At 50.9% G+C, this 18,995-nt stretch overlaps 6 protein-coding genes across 6 annotated transcripts; 1 reads left to right on the forward strand and 5 right to left on the reverse strand.

Annotated features, from left to right (window-relative positions):
* Window positions 1-332: 332 nt before the first annotated feature.
* Window positions 333-1,877, reverse strand: BDZ99DRAFT_482703 (uncharacterized protein; the record flags this gene model as incomplete). Its single annotated transcript, XM_033722510.1, has 1 exon — window positions 333-1,877. One exon carries the CDS (start codon window positions 1,875-1,877, stop codon window positions 333-335), a length of 1,545 nt encoding a protein of 514 aa, XP_033569529.1.
* A 981-nt stretch (window positions 1,878-2,858) lies between these two features.
* Window positions 2,859-4,427, reverse strand: BDZ99DRAFT_482704 (uncharacterized protein; the record flags this gene model as incomplete). The annotated part of the gene is made up of 1 exon (XM_033722511.1): window positions 2,859-4,427. One exon carries the CDS (start codon window positions 4,425-4,427, stop codon window positions 2,859-2,861), a length of 1,569 nt encoding a protein of 522 aa, XP_033569530.1.
* Window positions 4,428-4,885: 458 nt separating this feature from the next.
* On the reverse strand, window positions 4,886-6,361 carry BDZ99DRAFT_527293 (uncharacterized protein; the record flags this gene model as incomplete). Its single annotated transcript, XM_033726235.1, has 1 exon — window positions 4,886-6,361. The coding sequence occupies one exon, from the start codon at window positions 6,359-6,361 to the stop codon at window positions 4,886-4,888; it is 1,476 nt and encodes a 491-aa protein (XP_033569531.1).
* Window positions 6,362-7,094: 733 nt separating this feature from the next.
* Window positions 7,095-7,975, reverse strand: BDZ99DRAFT_468788 (uncharacterized protein). The gene has a single exon (XM_033721344.1). The coding sequence runs from the start codon at window positions 7,889-7,891 to the stop codon at window positions 7,310-7,312; it is 582 nt and encodes a 193-aa protein (XP_033569532.1). The 5' UTR covers window positions 7,892-7,975; the 3' UTR covers window positions 7,095-7,309.
* A 1,870-nt stretch (window positions 7,976-9,845) lies between these two features.
* BDZ99DRAFT_576707 (uncharacterized protein) lies at window positions 9,846-13,991 on the reverse strand (the record flags this gene model as incomplete). Its single annotated transcript, XM_033728603.1, has 3 exons — window positions 9,846-10,376; window positions 10,608-10,867; window positions 10,940-13,991. 3 exons carry the CDS (start codon window positions 13,989-13,991, stop codon window positions 9,846-9,848), a joined length of 3,843 nt encoding a protein of 1,280 aa, XP_033569533.1.
* Window positions 13,992-14,924: 933 nt separating this feature from the next.
* On the forward strand, window positions 14,925-17,888 carry BDZ99DRAFT_200839 (uncharacterized protein). The gene is made up of 4 exons (XM_033713246.1): window positions 14,925-15,102; window positions 15,165-15,562; window positions 15,619-17,416; window positions 17,468-17,888. Exons 1-4 carry the CDS (start codon window positions 15,073-15,075, stop codon window positions 17,747-17,749), a joined length of 2,508 nt encoding a protein of 835 aa, XP_033569534.1. The 5' UTR covers window positions 14,925-15,072; the 3' UTR covers window positions 17,750-17,888.
* Window positions 17,889-18,995: the final 1,107 nt, after the last annotated feature.

Raw genomic sequence — 18,995 nt, forward strand, 5'->3', positions numbered from 1 at the left:
ATAGCTAGGCAGCTGCTAGTTGCGGGATGAACAAGGAGTCACTCAATAAATAAGTATCATCACAAAATCAGCATAACTATTGGGCGAAGAATTGTGTCAACCTGAATCACTCGGCTCCAATTAGGTGATCCGGCTCCTATCTATACCGGTACGTCTAGCTACATTGGTATGTTGGAAAGAAATGCAGCAAATGAAAAGAAGCTTTCGATATCAAGTTCTCCAAGGGTCGCCGCCACTATGATAGACAATGCGGAGCCCGCAAGGCCTCTAGCATCATAAGATGGCTTCCCCGGAGATTTATATCACTCCAATCTCAGACGGCTAAACGAGCTTTACGCCTCAATTTGCTTCTTATTGACCAATGGGAATTCGCCGTCACCCGTGAGATACTCCACCGCCTTGACATTCTTCATCCATGAATCGCCCTCAGGCTTGTAGCGGCAATCTTTTGCGGCATCCCAGCTCGGCATACCTTCCACCAGATCACCTCTAAAGCCGAGAGTCTGAAGGTAAGCTAGGCGGACCCATTCGCGGAGTCGTGGCAGTGCGACAGCCCAATCCCCATGGCGCTGAAAAGCTATACCTTCCAGCTGTAGGACCTTAAGAGTGAGTCGATGATTTTCCAAGATCGCGAACAAATCCTCGACTTCGGTATGCATCCCTGCCAAGGAAAGTGGCTCCAGGTTAGCCCAGGTGCTCGAAGTGCCGGCCTCCGCAGAGCCGAAGCTGTCGCTCAGCAAGACCTGTCTAGGCCGAACAGATGGCATCCGTGGGCCCTGGGACTTGCAACGGAAGCTGATCTCCAATTCTTTGAGCTGTGGCATTCCGCGTAGAACGCGGTAAAGAAACCCTGAGTGAGGTTGTGCAGCTGGACGCTCCTCGAGCTCCCCAATCCGCATCTGCCAGCTGAAACTCGTCAGGTGCGCCAGGGCAGCCTTGTTGAACGTGACCATCACTCGCTGAAAGAAATTGGGCACTCTGTATAAGCTGCTAGCGTAAAGCCCGTGCCATGCGTCGAGCATGGCTAATCCGTCCCATTCGATCTGTAGCTTCTTCAACTCTATTCCGCTCTTGTGGCAGGCGAGAAGAGTTGAAAACAGGCCGATTGCGGGGCCATACTGGATATCTCTAAGCCATGCTGTGCGATTAGATTGGTCCCATTGTTGCAAATCGGGTGGGCCTCCCGTGTACTTCAGCGAGTTGAGCCTAGGCATCCGGTCGGTGTGTTGAACCATCGTGACCGAATTGATAAGGCTGACATGCCGGTTGTCGATATCTTTCTGGAGATGAAATGCTAGCTTATGAGCATCTTGAGTCACGGCCGTCGGTACGCTAGTGGCGGACTTGTGCAAGGCCTGACACAGAGTAAGTATCAGGACACCGGTAAAATACCTCCGATAGTCAAAATCCTCGCTTGGCACAGGGATAATGTAGCTGTCATATTGCATACTTCGAACCGCCTTCCGCATCTCAGGCCGCCGGAGAAGAAGGTCTAGCTTGCTGTGGGACAGGTCCATGGCAGTGAGGCAGACTTCAGAGAAGAGATGGCTGACAGCAATCTCGCTCATCCTACGATTCGAACGGCGAAGAGCCTTCAGTCCCTTGACATCCACGTAGTTGCAGACCATATGCAGTAGCTCTGCAGGGAGGTCTTCCAAGCTGGTTTCTTTTGCTTCAGGGGTCGGTCCTGCGTCAACCATGACACTGGTTGCTTCTACTTCGGGCTCTGTGCTGCGTCGTGGGCGTTTAAAACCAAACCACGGTTGTTCGGAAGGGAGACGGCGACGCTTCTGGCGGACAGATTCTGGGCCTGGTAAAGGCATGGGTGCCGCAGAAGCCATGTCCTTGGATGAACGGCCCTTGCGCGAAGAGGGCATAATTAGGGATTGTCGATTGTGTTGGGAGAAGGGCTTCAGGAACATTAATATTGGTGGGTGATGTGTGGTGTGTGAGTTCGGGCTTGAGTGTTTTGTTGAGAAGGGAAGATTGTGAAAAGTCAGGGTTTTATGCGCCGAAAAGTAGAAATTATATATTCACCTTCACCGCAACCGTGACGGTTTCAAGGTATGCATTCAATGAGCCCGCTTTCAATAGAATCAACGCTGTTGGCATTCACTCCTTCGCACGTGAGTTGTTTGAGAATGAGAGAGCATTGGGTAAAGACTTGGCACGAGTTGCACCGTCAGTCTCATGAATCATCACTCGCTGGTATACGGAAATCCAGGGAATACATACTAAAAGGAAGATATTGCTACAGTATTCATATCTATCATCTTATCTGATGCAAGGTTTGAGCATATTTTTGAGGTGAGGCGTCTTCGAAATTTCTTTGGGACGAGCAAGTCTCTTAAACACATTCGTCATCTTGTACACATCTCCATGACCAAACGGTTCATCAACACATCGATTGTAATAAGTCGAGTATGATGCACTCACATAAATTAGTGCATCAATTTAGCATTGATACTATGAACTATGTACGCCGGACACCATCATGCAACCCGTGACCACTAGCGACGTGGAAAAGCTGCAATCGACAGAAGCACTATCCTACCATAATCTTTTCGACAAGTTACCCGGAGACTTCAAAGCTCGTCTTTCTTCGACATTTTCATCTTGCTAAGGGCAGGCATACAATGCCTCCGCGTTGACCAGTACGTCAGCATTTCATTGCATTTTCATGAGCTGATGCATCGAAAGCTGGTATGTTCTGAAGCGAGAGCGCGTCTCAGTTGGAGATCACTTCAGCGCAGAACGAGAAGGCGGGTGTCGTTGGTCCAGCCAGCCGGATACCTTTGCGTACCGAGGGATTCCAATCGTATGAGGTAGGGATAGAAATTTACCAGCAGATAGTTCCCTTAGCTCAGCAAATAATCGACGATGTCTTTTTGCAAGGGCATATCAGCTTTCATATCAACTCTAAAGTAGTCGCCTATCATCTCATCTGGCGGCCAGATCTGTTCGTCATCGTCGAGTTCCTGGAGCCTTCCTCTGACGCTCAGTGTTTCAACCTTGCTTGTGCGAATCCAATCGCGAAGCCTTGGAAGCGCTGTCTTCCAACGGCCGCCCTCAATTACCATCTTTCCAAGCTGCAAGTCTTTCAGGGTGCCAACATTGTTGTCTAGCAGGGCGAAGAGGTATTCGACGCCCATGTGCATACCACTCAAGGATAACGACTGAAGACGGATCAGCTTCGACTCTCCAATCAGTCCCAAGCCATCCTCCAAGGTGAAGGGCATGATCCAGTTGAAGACGTCAGGATTGCTAGGAAGGAACGAGATTTCCAGAACTTCCAAGTTCACCATTTCCGTAGTGCCGTCATAGGGACCGAGATCGAGTCCGAAGACCATAGCAGTATATGGATGTTTCTCATAGCTGCCCGGGCCCCTCGTTAATGACCTGAAGTTGAAGCGGACTAGATGAGCCAACACGGTGAGCTTCAGCGGTCTTAACGATGGTTGAAACTCGTCCTGTTGGTGGAGCTCGTCTTTGAGGGAGTCCCAGGCCATCATGTTCTCATCATGATTTAGCTGAATGTGCAGTTGCTTGGGTCTGACTCCACTTGTGGTGCACCCACATAACAATGCAAATAGTCCGCGGATTGGATCTGGGCTCGTAGAGCTAGTCCGAAACTTGATGGAGTTGAGAGCAGGCATTCGTTCCAGCAGAGTAATCAAGCCCTTCCCCTGCTCCAGCATATCCTTGCAGTGCAATCCCTTCCAAGTCCCACTTTCGTAAGCGGTAAGGCTATCCTTCTGCTCTGCGTCCACGGTCTTCCGCATCGTCTGACTAATCACAAGCCTTAACATGGACAGTTCGGTCCAGACGAGGTTTTCAGAGCTGCTCTCGAAGTCTAGCACCTTGATATGACTGGCATACTCCGGGTGTATCATCAGTGCTTTCAGATAACTGAGACTATCACTGCTGAGGTTGATAGATGCTTCGGAGAATAGATGGCTTACGGCGACTTTGTTGGGCTTCGAGTCGGTCAGACGAAAAGCTTTTAGCGAATCGACGTCGAGATAGTTGCAAATCTCGTGCACTAGCTCTGCAGGTAGGTCGCGCAGGCTTGTCGCGGGTCCTCTGATGTTCAGCTGAGAAACCGTATCAACGTGAACAGAAGGGTCGGGAGCGACAGGGTGACTCTGTGCGGGGAGGGTCTGCGGATCCTGATTGAGAGGAACAGTTCGGCGAGAGAATCGAGTGTGCTCTGGAGACCGGGTGCGGAATCTTGCGGTCGCATGGTCGTATTGTGTAGGTGTTGAAGGGGTTAGAAAGCGGAGCTGGGGGGTGGTGGAAGAGGTAGGTGGGCAACTCGGTTGAGGGTTCGTTGAAGAAGGGCGCGAACACTGGGCGGAGAAGTTGTCTTGTGAGCGGTCACGGATAAATATTGCGCTGGTGAATTCATGGCCGCTGTGCTTAAACATGGTTCCATCACGTGACCTCTGGCATTCAGTATTTGGGACATTCACTCATGTGTACCTTCTGTACGTACCTTACATATATAGTAGTTCGGGCTACGCAGATAGTCATTGGTGCGAACTTGATGCGTTCACATTATTGTCACCTGGCTGTTACGGCAATGATCGATCGCTGATTGGAAGTGCAATTGCTAATAGTTAACAGCAAGAGAACCTCATGACTTCGATGTAGCGGAAGTTTTGAAGGTGTCGTCTCAGCCCACCTAAGCAGGTACCGCCGTAACAGCGATCTCGTCAACACCATTCAGAACCCAAGCCGCAGTGATATCTTTCAGAGATGTGCAAACTCGTCGTCCTTTGTGAAGTCTCCAATTTCACTCAGAGTGATGCCGCATATGTTGTTTGCCTGTCTCATTTCACCACGTCGCCAGACCTCGCATGTTCGAACCACCACTTGGGTGGATTCATGGCCAACGAATCCCCTCGAACACGGTACGCTCTTCCGATACATAGTCATCGGATTCGTATATAGCGTCATTTACCCCTGTGAGTGCCACTTGCGACGCTTGGGCATCGTGTGCCAAGTCCCTTCCACCATATGTCAGATATTTCAGCACTTCCAGGTTGATTCCATTGCTGTTCGGCTTCCAGTCGGCGAGGCTGCAATATTGTTGGAAGGCGCTCTCATTCTCGTCCACACCATGCTTAGACTCAATCTCCTGCAGGGATCCTGTGATAGAAAAAAACTCTAGATTGCTGCGCAAAACCCAGTCCCGGAGCGGTCGAAGTATAGCCTTTCCGGAACTGCCAACGAGGATGATGTTGTCTAGCTCGAGGGCCTTTAAAGAGGGTGTGTGCTTCTCAAGAAAAGACATGAAGTGCGATTCATGGATGCCGACGAAGCTAAGCGACAACGACTCAAGGTCTGGCCATACAGACTCCTCAAGTATACTGCTTAGAAAGACCGGCTTGTCGACAAAAGAGAGGTCGAGAATCTGGAGTTTTGGCATATTGTGGAGAGAGTCGGCGAACATTTGGCGTGCTTGTCTTAGAGTGTCTGGATCGCTTGAGCAGAAAGAGCACACACGGAGCTTCAGGCTCGGAAGATTCATCAGCATGCTCGGAATTCCATATCCGCTAGCTGGCTGTTGGAACCGCATAAATTTGACGAAGGCACGCAATGCGCGCCGAGTACCCAACTCGTATAGGATTGTTTCATGGACGTGTGAAACATCTAGCGTCTTCAGGGCCACATCAGCCAGGTGGCATGCTTTCAATACACCACTAAAGAAATAGAAAGCGGGTCCAAGGGGACAACGAATCCCTGTGCCTGAGGTCCATAGCGGCGTATCCGGAGGATTAAGTGAGCATTTGACCGACTCAAGGGCGACTAGAAGCTTCAAGATAAGTGATAAGCGAGGCGGTTCGTCCTTAGTCTCTGAAGCGTATCCACACTTTTTAATCCATGCCTGCATTAGGACCATGATGTCTCCATAAGAAGCTCCCTCAGTTGCCGCAAGGATGAATCTTCGACCGTATTGAAAGTCTGCCATTCTGTTTAATTCGGCTCCAAAGCCATTGTCCTTCTCGTAACCGACGCAGTCAAGCGACTTGACATACTTCGCAACTGGATGGGTGGCGACATTTTCGAGGCGCTTCAAGCTCGTCAGGTCAGCACAGAGACGTGCCTCGCAGAAGAGGTGGCTGATGCCAATGTCGCAGAATCGTGTGTTTGTCAACCTAAAGGACTTAAGGTCCACGATGTCGAGGTAATTGCAGGTGAGGTGAAGAAGCTCGGAGGGAAGGTCGTTGAGGCCTTTGCGAACGACTGAAGGCGGACGACGCGGTGGTGGAAGCGGTCGAGTTGGAGGCGAGGGTGCCGAGCGGAGCCTGAGTTGAGCGAACGTAAACGATAGCTCATCCACGTCCGGCGGCGGCATGGTGAGAGTCGGTTGGTGGTGTGTGGAAAATTTATGCCGTGTCGAGCAGCTGGGGGTGGGGTTGGTGGGTGGTGGAGGGTTTCGTGAAAGCAACCGCAGGGCCGATTTTAAGTATGTCAATTGTCAGCGCCAGGGTGGTGAATGTGACGGAGTACGTATTCTTAGCCAGCTAGCCTACGGAGTATGATACGGTTAGCTCGGCTACCTTGATATAGAACACGGTTCCTATACTTAGCCCTCACAGTTCTACGGTACGGCTACGTAAGCCTCCACACACACAGAGTATATATACGGCGTACGTAGCCTAGATAGATGCTCATCCAATACATCACTTACCTCGTTCAATGCATCGTTTCACCTCCATCCTCAGAATGTGAAATGACCATGCGGTAACTTTTCGTGGGAACACTTCAATCTGGACGGGTGAGTTTCGGTCACGGGAACCCGACTCCAGCGGGCTCTCCGCATCACCTCAACAGTGTCAAATCGAACATATAAACCACATGATGTCTGACGTATTAGGACTCATCAACTGAAGGACTTCCACGCCAGCGAATCAGCGCGGTTAGCTTTTCACATCGCAGTTTACCCGACGCAATATTTCCAGTGGACGCAGCATGTCCTACAGCTATTCTTGTAATGAAAATGCAATATCCATGGTTTTCAATGGATGGCAATTATCGTCCGACTAAGTCAGGACCTATCCTGCACAAAAGGGAGTTTTCTTAATCAAGCTTCTTAGATGCATTATACTTCTAGAAAGTATGGAGAGTGATTTGAAAAGCGCTCAGTACAATGATCCCGGAAAACAAAGTAGAATGTCAACATAAAGAACAAAAACGCCAAACTCTATGCCCAAACTTGCCCATCGTCCCTCTACTCTTCGCGATCCTCAATACTAATTCCTCGATCATGAGATCGCGTCCGTCAATCCAATTCCATCATTACTCAGCGCCTACCTGAAATATCCATATCCTCACCACTATCAGACTCCATCCACTCCTCATACCACTTGTTGAACTTCGTTTCAGTGACGCTTTCGTACTTGATGAGTCTCCGGTAGTTCGCAAGATCGTGCTTGGATTCGCCGTAAATCTTGATTTCCAGGCGAAATGCCAACTGTAGGGCAGCCTCTGGCCGTTCGCCTGCGACTTTCTCCAACCTGTTCTTCAGAATCTCTCTTTGTGCCACGCGCTCTTGGTCGATGATGGCGGTTGCGTGTGGAGGTGAAGGCATAGTGTCCTGTTTTGGCCGTTCGATGTTGTTTGCGGTCGGAGGAGCAGGGGCAGAGGTCTGCTGCTGCTGTGGTTGTTGGACGGCATGCGGCACTGGAGGAGCAGATGCTGTCACGCCGATCTGCGTCGCCCTTCCATGCTGGCCGATAAAGGTGAAGAAATGCTCCAACGCCGTAGCCCAATCCATCCGCCCTTTCCACAACTCACTGACGAGCTCCTCGCCAAAGGTCTGATAGTCCGCGACAGAGATATTTTCCCTTTTCCGCCTGAGCTGCTGGTTGATCTGCCAAATCATCCAATTATGAAACACAATCGCCTCCTCTTCGTCAAGACGTAGAGATCTACCATGCTGATTAGTCCTATGCCCGTGCCGGCCATTCATAACACCGATGAGTTTACGAAGATCCATCTCGAACTGGGGCCGGAACTCATCCAGCGCAAGCTCAACCGCTGCATTCCCTGCTGTGTTCTCTCGGTATTTTGCCCAAATCATTCGGATCCGCTGTGCAGGCGCGCACTTGATAAAGTACATCTTTCTGCATAAACAGCGTAATCGCCCTCGGCGAACTTGAATGCAAAATTCTCGATTGCTTCAGCGAGCCTCCCAAGTTCGCCTTCATCCCAATCGGATTGGTCAAGGTTTCTCTTGAAGGCCTGCCGTATGGTCTCGACTTGGAACCGGCGCTTCATCGCCCACTTCCAGTCTTCATGGTTGGGGGGATGCGGATCACGGGCTCGAGACGGAGGCGGAGGCTCTGCAGCTGGACCAACAGCCGCAGGTCTCAATGAGGCTCACCAGTAATGTGCCATAGTGAAGGTTCTTCCACCGCCCGCGCTCGTATGTCTTTGAGACCGCGCAACATGCCCTCCCATCTGTGGCCGCCTTCATTTGCCTCAAATTCTTGGGCGACATTGTCCGCAATGCTCTCGTAGTCCGTGGACCCATCTTGCTGTGCTCTTTTGATGATCCGCGCGAAAAGATTCCTTGCCATAGCGTGGATTTCCGTCTCATTGACGGAAAGAGGCCTGCCTAGGCCATCGACTGCCCCTTCGTATTGCTTGTTCTTAGCCCTCACTAAGGCAAGGAGACGAGGGAAATGCGTTTCTCGAATCCTATATTCAGCCTCATTTGTAACGGGTGGCGGGGGCATCTCAGGCTCAGCGCCGGACGGTCCCTGCTTTTGTACAGGGTGGGACGCGACACGGTCATAGTATCTCTGTACCCACGCTGCCCACTGATCGGCGCACGCCCGCTCGACTTCCTTTATCATCTGGTCGCCGCTCTCTTCAACAGCTTTGAACTGATTCTTGCCTTTGGCTCGCATTGCAATCGTGTCACAGAGGAAATGGACAAAATTATCCTCCCTGCCGTCTAGGTTCGGTAGATCAGCTTGTCCTCTAACCGGATTTCGAAACGTCTGGTTTTTACGGATGACAATTTCTCGGAGAATCTCGCCACACTTATTTTCAGCGTGGGTGCGGAAAGCTGGTTTGGTTTCGGGTTTGAAAACGGCCGCAGGCGGAGGCAGTCTGGCCTTCGGCGTAGAAGAATTCCATTGTGGTGTGTTTGGAGTGTTAGGTTTTTGGGCTTGCTCGGAATTCTGACTAGAATCAGGCACATCCGTAAGCCTCGTCGCGCCAGTCCTGTCAACAAATCCCTGCAGCGTTTCCCGCCACTCAGCAGCGCCCATCTGCTCAATACCCCGAGCTATCGCGTTTCCTTCGGCCTCAACACTTGGGAACTCATTGCCTTTGACGGCTTTGCAGGCAATGTCGTCCTGGAGCATAATCAAAAAGGGCGAGCCCATCCTGTCTAGATTAAGCGGCTTGCCCTCCCGATCAACCAGCTGCCGATGCGTGGCATTCTTAGCTGCTATAACGCGTCCCAGTTCGTCGCCACATCTCTTCGAGACATGATTGAAAGGAGCCTCCTTTGCGTGGAGGACGTAATTGGGATAGAGTATCCCTTGAATCTCCGTTCCCTCTTTAAGATATTCAATTTGCGTGTTAGGATCGGGAACAAATCTCCCTTGTCCATCCCCAGCTGCCGCGCCCGTCGTCGTACCAGGGTCTTGAGCAGGATATACACCGTTTGCTGTCGTGGTAGGGGCGTCTAATGGTGGCACGTCAACTTCGCCGCCCGTTTCCATGTAGGTAAACATCATCACCGCCCATTCGTTTCTGCTGGCTGCCCAGATATGATGCACAACCTGCTCGCCTCGATGCTCAGTTACTCTGAAAGGCTCTTCCTAGCCGGTAGCTTCTAAGGCGATGGCTTTGAGCCACGCAAGCACGAATTGCATAATTATGCCGTCAAGATTAATAGCCATTCCCTCCGCAGACTTGAAGTTTCTATGCGTGTCATTATTGTGCTTGACGATATCTGTGAGACGTTGTCGGAAAGTGTTTTGGGCGTGATTCATATATTCCGGATCTGGTTGCTTGTTGAGTAACAGCACTGCTGGGGACGCTTCGGGTATCGTCTCAGGAGAAGGGGTCGGCGACTGGATTGGCGAGAAGTCAGAATCAGGGTGGATGGTACCATTGACGGTGTCAGGTATTTGTGGTTCGCCCTGACGTTCAGTGGATGCCTCAGCAACCGATCCTTGAACATTCTTGATGTCGTTCATGTCCACGTCATCGGCTCCCGGTGGAGGTATTTGAAAGTTTTGATCCGTTACCGTAACTGCCACTGGACCATTGGATGGATTTTGGAACTGCGTTGGCGAGAGCCCCTGCTGTTTGGCCTGAATTCCAGGAAGGGTTGGGGCGCGATTGTGCTTGGTGTTGTGCCAGCAATTGAGCTTGTTGTTGATCCGCTAGTAGTTGTGCTTGCTATTGTTGTTGTGCCAGCAGCTGTTCTCGTGCTTGCTGTTGCGCTAGTAGTTCTGCTTCACGCCGCGCCACCTCGTTCTGGTAATCTTGTCCAGATTCTTCCATACGATCTCCCGATGCTGTGGCGTTGTTCTGAGGGGGAAATGACGGTACGAAAGATTGCTTCGAAGATATACCAGAGTTGAGATATGGGTCAAAGGAAGGGAATTCTGACACTGGACTAGGCCCCCATATCGGACTTTGTAGCAATGGTAGCGGTGCTGAGCTTTGCCCCATATCCGCTTTGGATTCCCCATAGTCACGTCTTGTTCCCCTGCCGGGGCCTTAGGTTGATTAATGACGGGCAGCTGCCACGTAAAGGCGGTGTTCTGCAGTGACGAAATTGGGTGCTGATTCGTGCTATTTGAAGAAGACAATCCCGGCGTGGCGACGGGCGCTGCTGAAGTCGTAGGGGTACGCCGCCTGTCTTCTTCTTGCTATTTTTTTACTGGGAAGAACTCGCCCATACCACCGGCACCGAAATCAATGCTTCCACTTTCAAATGCTGCAATGTGAGCATTCGGGTCGAAAACACTTGCAGAGCCGCCGGTAATGGGAGGGTTGGGAAACGTGCCAGATTGAGTAGACGTGGCGGATTTAGGAGGGAATGCGGTGACGATTGGTGGAGGTGGTTCTTGCTTGCTTTCTGTACGTGATTGTGCAAATGAAGTCAATAGAAGCTTTAGGGGGTCAATTATCGGTTGCGTGTGATCAGCGATGGAGGGCTCCGCTTCAACGGGCGTCTCGTCCACAAGAACTTCTAACATCTGTTTTACTTTGGAGGTTAAATATGGTGAAGGCAATTCAGGCTCCGGTGCAGCACCAGGATTTACTCCTTCGATGACCATGTTTAGGTTTTGCGAATCTACCATCGGAGTCTCACCAGTAGCCGTTGGAGCAGTCGGAGTTGCCGTAGTTTTACCCTCTAATTCAGACTGTATGGCGTTAACAATCTCCGTCAGCTTTCTAGATTGGGCGCCGTCCTTCTCATCTTTGACACTTTCGTCGACCGGCGTGGATGGCGTCGGCTCGGCACTTTTACCTCCAACAGTTTTATTCGATGCTGGAGGATCAGTACGTGAGCTGCTTGGAGTTTTAGTGACAAGCTCTTTGGAAGGCGTTGGGCCCATCGATGGCTCTTCTGCTGGTACAGAGACGGTAATACTCACCTGCGTGACTGTAGCACTTGATTCGTTTTCGTCGGCGGGCTGTTTGACTGGCGGCTTGGATACATTGGTGGGCTTCGTAGGTGTCTTGGGAGATTCAGGTTTTAGTGTGAGCTCGTCATATCTGGACACCTTGGGCACAACCCCGGATGGCTCCAGCTTTGGCTTTATAGTTTCAGGCTTTGTGTCCTGCTCTTTCTGACGTCTGCCGGGCTTCTTGGCCGGTTGCTTAGTGTTAGAGGGCTTGGAAGATGGTGGTTTGGGCACGGGCTTTAGCTCCGGATCAACTGGTCTAGGCACAGGGCTGACTGGAGCTGGCGTAAACTCGTTAGTGCCGTTTGAAGGAACACTTGGGGCATCGGGATTCGTTCCAAGAGACTGAAAGATGCTCATGAGTTGGCTTTGTGCCTCTTGGACACTTTTGCTGGCATTTAGGATGACAGCGGTATTTTTATCGCTTGCTTGCCTGTGTTGCAACACCTGCTTGAAACTTTCTTGTGTTTCTTTTTGAAACGTTTCAGTTTGGTTTTTTATGGCTTCCCCAGCCACTTTCGTCACCGTCGAGGCGAGAGTACTACCCGCTTTGCCGACCATTTTGGTAATCTCGGATTCCAAGTCCTCCTTAAACTTATTCATTTTCTCATCGATAAGCTTCGCGACCGTCTCCCTTTCCTCGCGATTTTGCTTATCTTGAGCCATACGATGCCGGTGAAACTGCTGATTAGCCTCATCTACTGAAGCCTTGACCTCAGCGAGTTTAGCTTTCACATCTCGGTCAAACCGGTCTATGGCGTCCGCTATGCTCTGAAGCTCGTTCCCGCGCTCCTGTGCAGAGCCCTCCTCAAGCTCATTAATCCGTTTTCGGAGGGAAATGACAGGCTTGTTTTTTCTAGGATCAAGCGGACTGTCTTGAGGTTGGTTTCCAGACACCGTCACCATATGCTGCAGTCTTGCTTCCATCTCTTTGACTGTTTTATTATTGAATTGCGCTTGTAAGGACCGGGCGCTTTCAACCCTTCTCAAGCGTTCACTAATAGCCTTGAGCGCTTTGAGAAGTTCGGTTTCTTGTTGTTCGCTCCTTTGGTGTCCGCTAGTCTGTCGGTTGGTATTCGGGAGCTGGGTAGATTGACCGGCGGAAACTAGCGGCCCTTGAACTGGAGGAAGTGGAGTAGACCTCGACGCAGGTGCCGGTTCATTGCCTGGACTTGGATCGCGGCCCCCATCAGCTTTAGCGTCGCCATCTTGGTCGTCATTCTCGTCATCTCCGCCATCGCCTCGTCCACCGCCTCCGCTACCTCCACCACCGCCGCCTCCACTGCCGCCACCCACGCCCCTGGGAGTCAAGGTAGTGGATGAGTGCTCGGCGAAGTTCACCAAGCCGCTTCTCTCATACATCCATAGATACCAAGCGAAGAATAAAACAGCCAGAATGAAGAGCAGGGCTGCGAGTAGGAATGCCTTGACGGGTGGATTCGCGATCCAGCTCTTACACCCGGCCCATCCATCGCAAAACGTGAGCTTGACCAATACTAGATGAAAGAACTCCGTAAGACTCGTGCAAGCCCAGATCTCGCGCCAAAACTTCCAACTCTCAGCTAGAATGTATCGCCAAACTCGGATATAAGATTCGATCGTTGAAAAGGCAATCCAATATATGTCAGACGCGGGCCTGGCAGATATTGAAGTCCCGACCCCGTATATGGCTACGAACAAGCTGCGCGCAAATGTCCATGTTCCAACTAGCTTATCGGCTACAGGCTCAAAATAGCCGCCCGTTGAATTGGATGTAGTAAAGCTAGTGGTAGATGCGGTTATCGTGCTCTGAAGATTAGTGGGGTGGCTACTCGTGGTTGTTAGAGAAGAGATGATACTCACTAAGGGAGTGGCGCTCAGCAGCGTGGCGGTGGACTTTGAGGATTTTACAGGCCCGGTCGCGGAGAACACGTCGGTATGGCATCTGAATCCCGGGGAGCAGGTTGTGAGATCCTCGTCGCTGAAAAGGTGGGTCTGCTCGCCTGTATCGTTGGTTAACGTCTCGATGTAGGAGGATGTAGATGCGGAGGAGGGGGACATGCATTCAGAGGTCGTAGTACTGTCCTCGGCGAAGAGCTCGTCGAGAATTGTTGAAGGGGACGCGGGCTCGTTCTCCCCAACAGTGACGAGATTGCGGATCCCTTGAAAACCGTCCTGGACAAGTTGGAGACTATCCCAGAAACCTTGAATAACCGAATATATGGTCTCCACCGTACACGTTAGCGGGTGGAGTGCACAGAAATAGATTTGACAGTAGAAGTGGAGGTATCCGATAAGGATTTCGTGGCGGAACCATTGGCTGATGAAACGGCTCGACGGCATGAAGACAGGTGGTTTCCACATAGAGCGTGGATACAAACCAATGCAATTATGGAGACGCCTGTGATATCGTGGTAGTTACTGTATGTTACTTTTTTGAGTAGTTGTTAAGATGGTGCGATGTTGTTTGATTGCAACGTGTGCTGTATAGGAGAGAATTGAGCCGTTGGCTCATTTGAGACTCGAGACCCAGCTGCATTGGGTTTTTCCTTGTGTTCGCGCTTGAGTTCTCAACAAAGCAGGGTGTCTTGAACATTCGCTAACCGGATTGGAGGACAAAGGGAGCAGAGAAAAAGGACAGGCGAACAAAGAACGCCCCTTCTCACAATAGAGTTTTGTTTTTCTGGGAGAAAGCCGCCAAGAGGCATCAGATGGCAAGCAAAAAAATCATCGTTTGATTCGAGGTTGTTTTTACTTGACGCAGCTTCGTCAAGTCGAGGTGCATGTCCGCTTGTCACGGAAGCTCACTGTATATTAGCTTTGAGATTGGCAACTGACGTTTGTGGAGAGCATGTCATGATGGATAATATTTGCGACACGGGCAAAAATGGGTAGAAGCACACAAGATCACGCAAATGCCCCCAAGAAAGTAGAAAAGAGAAAGCAAAAAAGAAGAAGATGGAAATTAAGAAAGGGTGGAAGCTGATAGGATCTCGAAGACATGTTGGTACTTTATACTCTCGATTGCTAGACGCATGCTATCAATCGGGCGAGAGACAGGTTTGACTTGAAGCCCATTGGCTGTCCCTCCTAGTCAACTCCATATAGTGCATCTTCATACAAATGCGCGAGCATGTGCAATCTCTGGAGTTGAGGGTTTGGGATGAGTTGTGATGGGATGAGATGACCAGGGACGTCGAGGCGCAGACGGCCGGAAAAACGGCGCTTTGCTCCGGGCAGGGATCTCACGACGCGTCGTCAACCTCAACTTCACCTCTTGGGACGAAAGGGCCATTGAAGACAGCTCAGCATGCTACACCCCGTAATCCTCGAATAGAACTCCCAGGACGAAAAAACACCCTTCGACGAACAACAATATCAACGGCCACCGCCCTCCAAGGCCGCCAGAGCGGAAGCTCACTCAATGGATCCGCTAAGCGTCGCCGCCAATGTGGTATGTAGTCATCTCAGGCCCCATCAACTCATGATAGATGACCTTTGCTGAAGCACCCCTAGATCAATGTCCTCTCCGAAACTATACGGTGCGCCAAAGGTCTCTACGACCTCCGCGACAAGTATCGGGATGCGTATGTCACCATCACGTCCATCTACTCGGAGTCCATGGTCATCAGCGCCGCTCTCTCCCAGGTTCAAAACCTCCTCCTCCACGATGCGCTAGGGCAGAAACCCGACCTCGAAGCTGCCTTCGATACTGCGTTGACGGGATGCATGGTTGTATATTCGTGCCTAGACGAGGAGGTGCAGCGTTTGGCAGGCTCCGGTCCGCCAGGAGGCGACCTGGGCTGGAGGGAGCGGTCTAGAATAGTGTGGGAGGAAGATAGGATGAAAGAACTGCTGTTACAGATTCGCGGTCAGCAGACTGCTATGACGCTCTTGATTCAAGGCCTCCAGATGTGCGATTCCGTGCTGGCGTTATGCCCCATGTCTGTGCTAATCTCAGTCGTTGCAGGGAATCCCTGGGTGATATCAGACGCCTTCTGCGAGAAAACTCTGGCACCTTGGAGCAGATTGCAACTAGGTCGAAGTCCTTGCGATCCACGCATCCTCGGATCAAAGTCCCCGATTCCATATTCAAGGCCAACGACAACGCTAAATCTGGTGTGGATGCAAATTCCATCATTAGTCAAGCCGAGTTCGACTTTGATGACCAGGTCGTCAATTCCAAGGCGTATCGAAGAGCAATGGCCGCTGCCGAAGCCCGAAACGGCAACCCAAAACCGCAAGCTGAAGTCGTTCAAGGCGACTTGATCAATTTCGATGATCCTGAAGATGAGCCACAACTGCAAGCTCTATCAGATACGCTCGAAGAGTTGCAAAACCTCGACCTATCTGGCGTAGCGTCTAACGCCGATGCGCCAGTCTTTGAGGATCTTGAACCAGATCCGTTTCTGGATGATATCGAGAGAAGCTACCTACCGTTCATGCCCCCTATAGTTTCTACTAAGACAGGCTCGACTAGTAACCCAGTTGAACTTGTTGAAAAGCGTGAGGATCCTGAGCGCAACACGGCACCCACGCAGGGCACTGTAGATGCTCCCACCATGGAGGAAGAAAAACCTCCTCTGCCCCCACGTCGATCAGCAGCCACCGCCCAACTCACCGACCATCGGTCACCGCTAGTAACCAACTTCACAGGAACATCAAGCCATCTATCATCGAACCTTGACGACTCTTCTTCGGCAGTGTCCTCATCTTCTACTCGCACCGCGGTGGAGTCTATGACCACAGTAGACAGCAGACCGCTGAGGTCTGAGGAGTCGTCTCCGCAAGCAACATCCGCTTCTTCGGTGCCTCGTCGCAAACCTTTATCCGAGAAAAGTCAATCAAACTTAGACCTCTTCAAAACCCTGTCGTCAGAGAACGATGACATCAAGGTCGTTTCAGCCCGGGAGATAGACCGTCACACCTTGTGGGCTGGCATGATCCAATCTGAATCGGACCTCATCTCTCGACTTTCCTCCTTTAATCGGATTTTCGTCATCCCAGTGCTTTCGAATTGGCCAGTCCTAGCTAAACATTTGGAGGCATTACAAATGATCAAGGAGTTGATTGCGTTGCACAAAGATCATTTTCGGCTACCCATGAACTCACAAATCAGTCAAAGTCCTTTCGCCACGTGCGATCCTCAGTTCATCTCTGCCTGGGTTGCGAAGTCTCAAGTGACCTATCGGACGTATCATCAACGACTTCCCCATGCTCAACACGCCATCCGCCTCACCCTTTCTACCAACGCCAAGTTTCGGTCCTTCGTCAACACGCTCGGTCTACGACCTGTCTGGCTTGGAAAGACTTGGGAGGATTTTACCAATATCCCCACGCTACAAGTTCAGCTCTACATCGACAATTTGAACTCTATTCTGGGCTCATACGATATCTTGGCTCCCGGCCAGGTCCATCAGCGAGAGGTCGAAGTGTTGAAACAGTCACTTCATTCTCTACAAAAACTTCAATACTCTTGTCGTGCGATCCAGGAAAAATCTATGCGGCGCGAGCAGCTCCAAAGCCTCTACCGACGCATCCAAACTCTAAACTCGGACTTTTTAAATGTACTGAACATCTCCGACCCTGCTCGAACTATCATCCACCAAGGGGCGCTCGCGGTGCGCATCAAAGGCAAAGGCCCGTGGAAGCCAGTACATGCTGTTTTACTCGATAACAATCTCTTTTGGGGCAAGGTGCGGTCTCCGAAAACAGGTGAAACCAATGCTGATGCCCCCACGGAGGGTAAATTCTGGATTTTGGAGGAGGTATGTTCCGGTCCTTGCGCCTTTCTTCGCTTTGGCTAACTAGCACCTCAGCCTCTCACAACTACCGAGCTCTCTGCTACCCTCCCAGATGTCGACAACCAATTTGTGAAAGCCACAGTCATCGATGAAGTGCCTCGTGGCTCGGTCATCTACCAATTCTTTGTAAAAACAAACACACTCACTCATACACTCGGTACGCTCTCCGTTCGCGATCGGCAGATGTGGATGGGGAAGATCGGAGAAGCAACTGCATTAGATCGGTCTGAACAGAGGTATCCTGGCTTTTCATCTTCCATTCCTATATTTACTGATACCGTATGGGCTAGCTCTTGATACTCTTGCCCTGAGCTTGGGATCCACTCGAATGTAGTCGCTCTTCATAGCCATCGAGCGTACTACGTAGACTCCGCGCAAGCCATGACTCAAACCATCGGACGTCACTCGCCACCCAGAGCGAGGTGTGCATCGCCTCCCTTCGCGCTGTTTCTCATCTGCTGAGTCGGCGCATGTCCGCCCCAACCGCTATGCCGTGTTCTCTACCTCGCCTACCTTCCACCTAAACTATCTAGGACCCCTTTCTGTTGAAGTTGCTGGAGAACCGTCGTATCTATCAATGAATTAACGGGCTACAATGGTTGTGTCGTCGACCGTGGTGTCTACATAAGGAAGATGTCGTAGACTGCGGTGTCTGCAAAAGGAGGAGGGAAGTGTTGCACGATCCCGCGGATGGAGCGGGGCCGGGATGAAGACGGATCGTGGCCGCGGGAGTAAAGAGGTAAGACAAGGTAATGGATGGATTCGCTGTCAGTGTCTGGGTCGGCCAAGGTGAGGAGGGTTTGCAAGTTATCAAACCGATAGCAGCTCTAATTGCAGCCATATTTGATGCTCGCCATGCGGTATCTTCTATTTACGAGAATGCCGCTCTGGAAGAGTCTTATAGACTTCTCGAATTCTCCAAACCGCTCGAACGTGGGTGATCTCACTTCTCGCTTTGATTCTATATATCACTTTCAATCACTAAACAATCATCTGAGCAAACCATCGTGTTGAGTATTCCATACTCTGTGCCTGCATGGTGAGGTATTCTCCTCTGTCTCTTACTCCTCCATTATTCATGATCAAGATACAACGCTAGGAAACAAATATGCGTACACTAGGAGCTCGCAATCAGAAACTCTAATACCATCTAAATAATTTGAGGGCATCGCAGGTGAATCTTCTGAAGGATCTTTGAACTTGTCCCAGCTAGAGCGACCGGGCAGACTCCTCGGAGCTTCCTCTCATACTCTTGTGTGAGCGTAAGCGGCGATGTGGGCGGCGATGCAGGTGGCCACGCTTGATGGAAAGGAGCCTCTGCAAGGTGAGATTTCGATGGCTTTGGCAACTTCCTAGGCATGTAGGCACGGCAGGTAGCGATATAAGAAAACGAATGGCTGCATGCATACAGCTGCACGTACGGCTATATATACAGCATTACGTACAACTTCACGTACAGCTACATATACGGCCTCCTATACGGTAGCTCGTGAGGCAGCTTATACAGCAGCTTACAAGGCAGCTTATGAGGTCTCTTATACGG

This window comes from Mytilinidion resinicola (assembly GCF_010093595.1).
Source record: "Mytilinidion resinicola strain CBS 304.34 unplaced genomic scaffold BDZ99scaffold_31, whole genome shotgun sequence".
NCBI lineage: Eukaryota > Fungi > Ascomycota > Dothideomycetes > Mytilinidiales > Mytilinidiaceae > Mytilinidion > Mytilinidion resinicola.

Excerpts from the sequence above, each read along its gene's own strand:
- BDZ99DRAFT_468788 (XM_033721344.1), bottom strand. The coding sequence starts at position 7,891 with ATGATTTGGCAGATCAACCAGCAGCTCAGGCGGAAAAGGGAAAATATC.
- BDZ99DRAFT_200839 (XM_033713246.1), top strand. The coding sequence starts at position 15,073 with ATGGATCCGCTAAGCGTCGCCGCCAATGTG. Across the intron at positions 15,103-15,164 it reads TAAGCGTCGCCGCCAATGTG|ATCAATGTCCTCTCCGAAAC; the intron begins GTATGTAGTCAT and ends AAGCACCCCTAG. Across the intron at positions 17,417-17,467 it reads AATTCTGGATTTTGGAGGAG|CCTCTCACAACTACCGAGCT; the intron begins GTATGTTCCGGT and ends CTAGCACCTCAG.